The sequence below is a fragment of the Seriola dumerili genome, unplaced genomic scaffold (genome assembly GCF_002260705.1).
Source record: "Seriola dumerili isolate Sdu_G_001 unplaced genomic scaffold, Sdu_1.0 BDQW01000035.1, whole genome shotgun sequence".
NCBI classification, from domain to species: domain Eukaryota; kingdom Metazoa; phylum Chordata; class Actinopteri; order Carangiformes; family Carangidae; genus Seriola; species Seriola dumerili.
In genome coordinates, this window is record NW_019174290.1 from 1,769,928 (window position 1) to 1,780,755 (window position 10,828).

General features: G+C 39.6%; 1 protein-coding gene across 3 annotated transcripts in view; it reads left to right on the forward strand.

The window, feature by feature from the left end:
* The window catches only part of LOC111216563 (cdc42-interacting protein 4 homolog), a 33,285-nt gene extending 22,467 nt beyond the window's left edge, over nt 1-10,818 (forward strand). For 2 of the 3 annotated variants that reach the window (XM_022738099.1, XM_022738097.1), the window contains 8 exons: nt 57-203; nt 1,031-1,192; nt 3,590-3,613; nt 5,506-5,615; nt 7,303-7,435; nt 7,589-7,656; nt 8,152-8,255; nt 8,355-10,818. In XM_022738099.1, the coding sequence (XP_022593820.1) occupies nt 57-203; nt 1,031-1,192; nt 3,590-3,613; nt 5,506-5,615; nt 7,303-7,435; nt 7,589-7,656; nt 8,152-8,255; nt 8,355-8,500 (894 nt within the window). In that variant the 3' untranslated portion in view covers nt 8,501-10,818. The remainder of the gene's footprint in view (nt 1-56; nt 204-1,030; nt 1,193-3,589; nt 3,614-5,505; nt 5,616-7,302; nt 7,436-7,588; nt 7,657-8,151; nt 8,256-8,354) is intronic. The other variant, XM_022738098.1, reaches the window with a different exon arrangement.
* Nucleotides 10,819-10,828: the final 10 nt, after the last annotated feature.

The following is a 10,828-nucleotide window of genomic DNA, read 5'->3' on the forward strand; positions in this document are numbered from 1 at the left end:
TGTGTGTGTGTGTGTGTGTGTGTGTGTGTGTGTGTGTGTGTGTGTGTGGTGAACAGAAACTGCAGGACATGGATGAACGGAGGGTCCGGCGACTGGCCGAGGGCTACTGCCAGTTTTCAGACATTGAAAAGAAGGTGCTGCCCATCATCTCCAAGTGTCTAGAGGGAATCTCTGGAGCTGGAGCGAAAATTAATGAGAAACAGGTAAATGTTAGGTGTTTGCAAGACTATATATTTGTCTATGTATGTTGTGTATATACAGTAAGGTCCTTCTTTTGCATTGTTTTGCCCATATGGTTAAAACAAGGAGACTGTGAATTGGCTGCATCTATCTTTCTGTCCGTCTTTCCAGTGTCATATCCTAGACACGTCTTATCTGACTGTTATGAAACTTGGAAGGATGCTCATCCATGTTTTGGTGTTCAAATCTATAGTTTGACTTTTTGGGAAATAAAATTATTTGTTTTCTTGCCTAGAGTTTGATGAGAAGCTCGATACCACTCTCATATCTGTCAGTTCATTTGAGGCTACAACCAGCAGCCAGTTAGCTCTGCTTAGTGTAAGACTGTGAATGGAGGAAAAAGATAAGGGTAACAGAATCAGCCTACCAGCACCTCTAAATCTCACTAATTAACATGTTATTACACAAGAGTGGTATCAATCTGACTTTCAACAAGAAAGTGAAGAAGCATGTTCCCCAGAATGTCAAACTTTTCCTTTTAATAAATCCATTTACCTGACCTCTTACAATTCAAAGTAACATTTTCTGAATTTGAAAGTGCCTGCAAAACCAGTACGCCTCTAGTTTGATTTTCAATTTATAGTATGTGCATTGTGTTCCAATTTCTCTAAATATAAAACCTTTTTGGTGGATGTAATTCAAGTTTGTTGTTGTGTGGTCTGTGATTTCTAATAATTGTAAAAAAGGAATAACACACTGGCCTATGTTTTTGATGCTGTAAAATGTTACTTACACCTGTCTGTGTCTGTTTCCTTGATGTGAATGAGTGTCTGTTTGTTTGCCCCTGCAGGACTCCATACTTTTCATAGAGCAGCACAAGTCTGGTTTTGAGCGACCTGGAGATGTGGAGTTTGAAGACTATAGCCAGGGAATCAAACCAGCAACCTCTGACTCAAGCCTCAACCCACCCAAAGTGCGAGCCAAGCTCTGGCCTTTCAGCAAGAAGCACAAGGTGAACTTGCAAACACATTTGCCTCTCGTTGAATTTGCATAAAAAGCGCAGCATCTCAAGGGCAAGATATTCACTGCCTCTCCCCTCTCTGCTATTCCTGCGCTGGCATTTGACAACCTGAATATCCTCTCCGTCCTGTTTGGATCCTGTTCTTAACTGATCTCGCCTAACATGTTGTTATCAGGCTAAAATTATCCTGCAATTTCTAATCCAGACAATGTGGGTCTTTAAATGCAGTTAACACGGTTGATTTGCTAGTCCTAAAATGCTGCATGCTCTTATTTTGAAATAAAAACAACTTGTAGTGGAAACAATTATCAGCACTCTTATAATTGGCTGAGTGCGGCATCGTAATTAATTTAAGCATTTAAACACATTCTGATTATTATTATATATTTATTATTTGATAATAGTTATTATGAAATTAAATCCTGCAGAAACAACTTTTATAGCAAATTAATTGGACTCTAAAAGCAGACATTATTTTCTGACCGAGTCTTTGCAAAGTTCAAGTGAGTTCAGTAATTAGTCTGGTTTAGATAATTTTCACTCACTCCAGTTTTAACTTAATTGTTTTGAGTAGATACATTTATTAAATTAAAATTTTTAAATGACAAATTATAAAACAGCTCCTATAAGCTAAGTGGATGCTGTCGAAAAAAGAGAGCAGCTGTATTGTTTCAATGTCAAATCAGGTAATATTAATTGAATTCTTTTGACTGATGTATAACTGATCTTGGATTCAAGTCCATACAGTCACACTGAGTTTTATCTGATGGGGCGTAATGTTGAAATAACATCATAATGACGTAATTAATTGTAAGCTTTTGGCTCTCCATGACACTTGCACAGTTTCAAAAACAATGTTGAGAATAATACACATCGACATAAAGCCAAAACAAGGCCAACAAAGATGAACAAAGATAAACTGTATTTTCTTTTTTTTTTTCTAATGAAAAGACCAAAACCAGCAGAGCGTTAGTCCATCTCTCAGTTTTATCAGAAAGTTCATCTTTTGACTGAAGTTAATCTTTAGAAGCACGCTGTAGATAAAGCGTTTAAAATTCAGAAAAGGCTCAGTCATTCTCTAAAACACCTGAAAACTGTAGTTTTTAGCAGTAGTTGTAGTTGTTATTCAAACAGGAGGAAATAGCACTAGTGGAGGGACTATTTTCAGCAGTGGATTAATACGCATTTGGTATGCAAGTGAGGTTTTTTATGGCACCAGGATAGTGTAGTATGTGAAACATGTCACCCAGTGCAAAGGTGTGACTCATGGGTGTGTTTTTAATTATTTTTAGGGCAGCTATTGTGTATCAGGCTTCTTAGTAGGATAAACTCATTGTTGGTTTTGGTCTCGTAGTGGGATTTGTTGACATCAGAAAAATAAATATCACCAGACTGATTCTTTAATAAGCTACATGTTTTCATTCCAAATAATAATTACATGAATATTTCTCAATAAACTCCTAAGAAACTGTGTCATGTTACAACCAACTGTGGATAAACCTGTATTTCAAAACCACTCCTGATAAATGTTAAGACAGTTTTAAAGAATTTAAACAAAACCAAAAATCGTGTGTCAGATCATCAACAGTCAGATCCACGTGAAGAGCGGGGCACAGCTGTCTTCTTGTCTTGCTCCTGCTGAGGACTGTACAGGAGCAAAATGACGCTGGCATGGTCTCATAACAATGCTTTAAAACAAACAGACACACATGAAACTCGGCACACATTCCACTCATGTCTTACCCCACCACCCTGTTGCCCTCAGGGGCCAATTCTGATTCCAGTCTGCTGCACAGACTTGCCCAAAAACACCCCTTGCTCGCTCTTTCACTCTTTATCCACTTTATTACAAAAATATCTGCATCTCTTTGACCCCCCCCCTCTTCTCTTCTTTTCCTCCTTATTACCAGTGTCCTTTTCTCCCCCCTTTGCTCCTTTTCCTCTGCTCCCATGTATTTTTCTTTCCTCCCTTTTTTAGTTTGTCCCTCCTTCTTTCTCTCCCCCGTCCCCTTTCCCCCCCGGCAGCCACCCTCCTCCCCTTTCCCTCCCCCTCTCCAAGCTGCAGCGCTCCCCTCTCTCTCTCTGTCTGAGGGAGTTTAATCGCTCTGTCAAACCCAGGATTTCCACCTTAAAGATATTACGCAAACCTTGCTTGGTGAGTGACACTCCCATCTTGGCCGACTTCAGTTCTGGTCTGACTGCCTCACTGTTGTTTTCACATCCGTCTCGTTGATCCTATTCATGTTAATAAGCTGTTACACCTGGACATTCTTACTTTGTACCTGTGCTCTAAAAAAAAAAATAGTTCACATGTTTGTGTTTGTAAAACGTTTTACCCATGTGTTTGCTCACGTGTCTCATACTGAACCTCCATTTCTCCCTGTTTAGATATCTCATGCTGAAAAGCACATGGTAACACTTGTTATGGTTACATAGAGGGTAAACTTGGAAAACAATATTCTGGTGCTGGATTCTTTTCAAGGGGGATTATGTTTAAGGAGTAACTGCACACTAGTTGTTGCTGCACTGACCTCTGTGGGTTTAATGGTATCAAGGCGACATCACACCTGAAAGTGTCAGGAAATGTATCTGAGTCTTTGCCACATGTTATTGAAGAGATGGAAAAAAGAAGCTCTCCAAGGTAGCTAGCTTGTTAGCTTGCTGTTAGTTAACTAACATAGACTGTTAGTTTGCAAGCTAGTTACCTTAATCCATTATGGATTCTGGATTCAAAGATGGCGCCCACACACTTGAATGAAATTTTAGTGCATTAGCATCAGTGTTTCCCCCGGTCACGGCCGTGCTCTCCTCATAGGCTTTACATTGTGTTGACATCACTCAAATAAAACTCCCTTTTCTAGGCTCTGAGAAAAAAGTTTTACAGATATGGAAAAAATAAGAAAAGAAAGACCTTGTTTGCAGTTGGAGGTGTCCTGTCTTGGATCATGGGGGATGTTTTTCACTGCAGTGCCACAGGTGGCAAATAACTGGAAAAATTTGTCAGGAAGGCCGAGTGACAGCACATTCATATGTCCAAATAAACTTCCATTGGCCTCACCTAAAGTTGGCAGTGCAAGCAACATGTATTGTCTGGGTGCAGTTACTCTTTAATTTATAAAATCAAATGCATTTTTCTAATGGCAGATGGCACTATACATTTTCTGTTCAGGGAACTAATTTAACTCCGTAAAATCAAGGTGTTCACTTTCTCCCCAAAGTAAAAACCAAAGAGCCAAGACTTTATTCTGTAATGCCATACTGACAAATCACCTAATTCTCTCTGTTGAGAACAAATGCACACAGTGTCGAATATGTTTAATTTGACACCAGAGTCAAGACCATCCAGACTAGAAATAAAAGACTTAAAGGGTCAGTCAGCCCAAAATACACACCACCTCCAGTGGACTGTAGCCGTGCAAATAGTTTTAGTTTTGGGATATCTGTATTTCTGTCTTCATCCCTCTACAGTCGGGGGAGACTGTAAGTGAAAGTTAACATTTAAAACAATTGAACAGAAACTTTTAGTTTCACAATTAGTGTCGCTGCTACTATGGTTAATCCAAACAAACACACTGAACAGTTTATCAGTCTGTCTCTTGAAGAAATATTACCACTTTTTTTTTGTCTTGAATGTGTAATGTCTTATATCTGTAATCTTGTATTGTTATTAATATCTAGATGCTCGTTTATTGTCAGGTTTAGAGGTCAGGGTTAGAAAACCAAAGGGTGATTAAGCTTCTGTCATTTTTACTCCTAAACTTAGCAACTCTCTCTCAAAACCTTAAACAACACCTTAACTCTGATTTACATTTGTATAAATTCATAATTTTAATTTTATTTGAACCAAATGCCAGCACTTACCTAAACGTACTTTGGTATGGCATCACAGGAGAAAGAGCCTTCCTTGTTGTTTCTGTCTATTGTTCATACAGTGTGCACCAGTCCAAAACATGACACAGCAGAAATTCACTGGTATTCCCTTTGGATGACTAAGGAGCAGTCATGCTTCTCACTCACTGTCTGTAACCATGTGTGTGTTTTCTCTGGTTTCCCCTCACTGCTTTCATACTTGGACAGGGTTTGTTCCTTTGACACAGAATGATTATGTGCCTCTCTATTGATAGGCTTTTTTGACTAACAAGCTCTGTGCAGTATTAACCTTTCAGTCTGAGGGTAGATGGATTATTAGTAATGGGAAAGAGAGCTAGAGACAGGGAGGAGTGACATCTGGTGGTGAGCATTGTACACATGATGCTCACTGTTTGTGTGTGCGTTTTTCTTGTTTTTTTTGTTTTTTTTTGTAGCCACCGGCTGCAGAAGATTTCTCTCACCTTCCTCCGGAGCAGAGGAAGAAAAGGCTGCAAGCGAAGATTGATGACATCACCAAAGAGCTGCAGAAAACACAGGACCAAAGGTGACAACATCACCAACAGTATCACAACCGTCTCTGAAGAAACAAACTTGACTCTCATGATTTTCACAGCTATCATCCAAAGTTGTTTTGGACTGCACGGAACTGACTAAAATGTGGTTGTAAACCACAAAATACAGTGATTCAATATATATTTTTGCTGTAGTTTCAAGCTTTCAGTTTAAGCTTAAAACTAAACCGGACAGCAGTGTTGGTTCTGTTAGTCCATATGTTAGTCCAACACTTTGGTCCAAAATACCTCAACAACTGTTGGGTGGATTGTCGTAAGATTTGATAGATATTCATGTTGCCCAGATGATGAATCTTAAGGGCTTTGCTGATTCCCTGACCTTTAATCGAGCATCAACATCAGGTCAAAGTTTTGATTGTCCAAAACAGACTCAGCTGTACTTTGTTAAGTGCATTTAAGCTTGGATGGTAAAAATAGTGAACATTTTAGCTGCTAAACATAAGCACGTTAGCATTGTCACTGTCAACATGTAAATGTGCAGTTGTTATGTACAGTGGTGCTTTGTGCTAAGCTATGCTAGCTTGGCTGTAGACTCTCTTGTTTACCAGCTCCTGATGATGCAACAGTGTGTCTGTCCTTTTTGGAGCAGCTTCACTTTAACATGTCTAAAATATCAGTGGATTTCCTTAATTAATATGGGTTAGCTACCCTGGTTAATTAACTGCACAAGCCCTTGAAGTCATATCTATAGAACACTGAATATCCATGACTAAATGAGCACTTTAATTATGAAGTCTTTCACACTGAGCTGTGCTTCATCAGGACTATGTGGGTGTGGTTTGATCAGATATTACAGATAGAGGCCTGGCGATATAAGCAGCAGCCTGACGATTCTTATCACATTTTGATTCAAATAATGTCAAACCCTGATTAGTACATGGAAAATACATGATGTCATCTTCGTCCAACTTCAAACGTTAATGCAGGATCACATTGCTCAAAGAAGTAAATGGAAAAAATATGTTTTCGGGGGCCATTTGATGATGTTTCACCAATGGAAATAAGTTTTTTAAGTTTTCCTGTGAAATCCTTGAACGTGTACAACAGACAAGCCACGGATGCATATGCAAATGATGCAATAAATGCAATCAGTTAGTTCTGTCCCAGGTTTTCTCAGGCTCTCTCAGACCACAGTGCTTAGCTGGTTTCAGAGTTGATGTACAGTATATCTATTATGTGGCTAAAGGTGTCCACATACTTTTGTTGGTCCTGGTAAGGGACAGGCCATTTAGTTCCAATGAAGGGAAATAGAAATGCTTCATTATACTCTGGTATTTTAGACAATAGTGTACTTTCAGCTTTGCGGCAGCAGTTTGGGGAAGGTTCTTTCCTGTTTCAACATGACATTACCGCTAAGCCAGGGTTCATAAATTTTCACAGTTTGGTATGGAAAAACTTGCAAAGAGCACTGTCCTCAGCCTCACCCATCACCTTTAATATGGACAGGAACACCAGGCATTATTGCCCACTATCAGTGCCCAACCTCTAATGTCATAAACAGTAGTTTGACACGTCCCCTTCTGCAACTCTTCCCAACTTGTAAACACTTCTGCCGATCCCTCCCGTCCTTATCAGCAGTGCTGCAGAGGAGAGAAGCTTCCTTAATCAGTGCTCACGTTTCCAAAACAATAACACTTTTCTCTCCCTGTTCGACCTCAGTGACGCACTGGAGAAGATGAAGGGTGTGTACGAGCAGAATCCACAGATGGGAGACCCCTCCAGTCTGGAGCCTCAGATCACAGAGACTGCCCAGAACATAGGGCGCCTGAGGGGGGAGCTAGCCAAATATGAGGTTAAAACACACACACACACAGACACACACACACAAACACACACACACACACACACACACACACACACACACACACACACACACACAGACTGACAGATGATATTAAAGTATTTGTGCGTTTTTCAGAAACTCTTTATGTGTTGATTATTACAGACGTGGCTGTCGGAGGCGGTGGGAGGAGAGGAATCTTCCAACACCATCAACAATAATACTCAACATGGGTGAGGCCTGTATTTAAAGGAATAGTTTGACATTTTCTTGCAGAGAGTTAAATGAAAAGATCGATACCACTGTGTTGTCTGTGTCGGCTACAGCCGGCAATAGCATGTTTACAGCTGGTTGACCGTGACCACACTGACTGTTGTTGCTTTATGAGTTTTTGATTTAAAAAATGTTACAATGGACATATTTCAGTAGGAACTGACTACTGAACGTTAGAGGCTCTGAAAGGATGTTTTTGTTATCCTCACATAGAGCCAGGCTAGCTGCTTCCATGCTTTATGCTAAGCTAAGCTAACTTGCTTATCATTAAGAAAAGTTTGTAGTAGTTCCCACAATGTAAAACTATTCCTTTAAATGTCAATGTGAGTATCAGACCACACGGCAAATGACGTGTTGACTTTATGTGTTTTGTGTGTGTGTGTGTGTGTGTGTGTGTGTGTGTGTGTGTGTGTGTGTGTGTGTGTGTGTGTGTGTGTGTGTGTGTGTATCTCCAGTGTTGTAGCGGCCGACCAGTCAAACATCTACACGGAGTTTGATGACGAGTTTGACGACATAGAATCTCCTATTGGCCAGTGCACGGCTCTGTACACCTTTCAAGGTACATTTTAATATTCACGCTTAACCTGTTCATAAACAGACCTCTCTTCTGCCTTTTTATACATCTCTTACTTGTGTGTGTGTGTGTGCTTGTGTGCAGGCAACAGTGAGGGCACCATTTCCATTACAGAGGGGGAGCTGCTGAGTATAATGGAGGAGGATAAAGGAGACGGATGGATGAGAGTCCTTAGAGCCAGTGGAGAGGAGGGCTATATACCTTCATCCTATGTCAAACTCACCCCGTAACACACACACACACATACACACACACACGCACACTCAGAGCTTGTGATGGAAGTTAAGAGCCAAAGGTGAATACAAAGTCATCCACGATAATTGGAGCTGTTCTCTCCATCCTTTATCTCAGCCGATGACGTGTATGGTGAGATGAAAGTGAGTGATTATTAAGCTTGTTATCAAGGCTGATTGCCGTATCATACGCTCCCTGTCTCTGCTCGCTGTGGCAGGAGAGGCCATCTCTGAACACAGACTGCCAGTCCTGTCTGATCTTTCTAGATTTCAACTCTTCTAAAACCAAACTTTTGAATGTATACCTGAACTTCTTGTCACAGTGCTAAGTGACCACTTGTGTAACATACTCAGCCTCATAGTAGCCTAACGCTACATTTGTGTCAATATATCCACCCACTTGACTTTCCCGCTGCGATTTCTAATAACCTGCTGAACATCTCCTTTCTTGTAACTCCAGCCTTCTGCTAAAGCCTCTTTCCTGACAGGATAATGTGAGTTTTTTTTTTATTTTATCATAGTGATGTGATGTTTTATGACTTTTAAATGGATGAAAACCACTACTCTATAGAGTGCGCAAAATATAATATGTCTCAATGTACTGTCACAGTAAAGGGTAGGTTTCTTATGTCTGTCTTTAAACAGTAGGTGTCCATGTGAACAATGGCAGTTTCTGCTTGCTGTAATTATTCCCCGTTTATAATGACCCTGAAGAGTTCCCTTCCGAATGCACTTCCACTGTAAGTGATGTAAGTTTTTGTGGAGCTAATGTGCAGCCTCAGCAGCCTGAGTTAGACTAATCGAGCAGGTACCTTCTAAAGATTCAGTGCTTTTTAAACAAAAGTTGTTCTTGTTCGTGTTATTGTCCCTCCACTGTAGCTCAGCAGGAAAACACTGGGGGAAACACAAAGAGGAATAAAAAGACTAACTTTGGAAGATACCCACTTGATATGACAAAGACAGATTTCTCAGACTTCAAATAAACATTGGCAAACATTTTTACACAAAATGAGGACTGTACATCTTTTCCCCCCGTCTCTTGAGTGCATTAGGAAGGGCCGCTGTGATCAGGAGGAATCATTACGGAGAGCAAAAACAGTTTCAATGTACATTTGGGCATGTTAGTATTGTTGTAAAACAGACTTGACAAATGTCAACCTATCCTTTTAACTCCATGTGATATATTACAGATTCTATACTACAGCAAAGATTTGCAAGAAAACTTGCTTTGCAATGTTTTTGTGAAACTTAAAAGCACAAAGTTTAAAATGATCAAAGTTCGGTAAAAATACAGAATTGATCATTTTATAATTCCTGTGAACTGCCTGTATTTGAGGATGTGGCCTCTGTGCAGCTGCAGAGATCATCGTATAGCACTGACATTGTGAAATCTGATAATGGGTGCAACTCAAAAGTAGATAGTAGGCAATTATTCAGTTTAATTTTCACTTTCCAACGTGGCTGGACTGTTGGAGCAGTCTCACTTCTGGTGAACAAGTGGTGGTTTGACTATTTTTGTTTCTCATATTCTGGTTTTACATGGTTTAACCACCTGTTTTCATATTATGAGCCTCCAAACCTCTGACTCTCACTCCTGTTGTTCTTCTCTGAAACAGTGGCCATCAAAAGAAAAAAACACTTTGTGATTATGCCGACTTGAAATCTTAACGATCGGTTGTAAAAATTTCTCAAGAATCAGTGACACCAGAACAGACTTCAAAGGGGATGAAATGGGAGTTTTGAGATTTAGCTTCTCATTGGATCACTGAGAGTGATGAATGGATGAAAGAAAATGTTTACTTTTAAAATCCGGTTGGATTGTTTAAAGATCCCCTTGAGACATGTTTAAGAGATCATTTGGGTCAGGGTTTTCCACATAGAAGTCGATTAACCAGCTAAAAATTATCTTACTACATCTACTCATTATCCCTAGTTTGAAAAAACGAATCTATGAATTTACAAATATTTTAAAAAAGTTGAACCGCTGCACATAAGATTTCTCATACTTCCCTGAAAATCCCATTTTCAGCATAAATGCACCAGAGGTTTCAGGTTTAGAGAGGTATGAGATAAAATTTGAAAAACAGCATTCTAGTGTCAAATTCATTTTGCAGAGTGAAGGCCAAAAATCCAAAAACAGGAAGAAGAAACAACAGTGGAGTGGAGACATAAGGTTTAAGACATAAGGTTTACTCATCTCTATCTATACCATTCTGTCCTGCACTAGTAAATGTTTTCTCAACCTGCAAGGGATATTATTGTATGATCCATTTTTAGAAAGATAATGTATTTACATGTATCATTTGAGTCATAAATTGAAAAAAA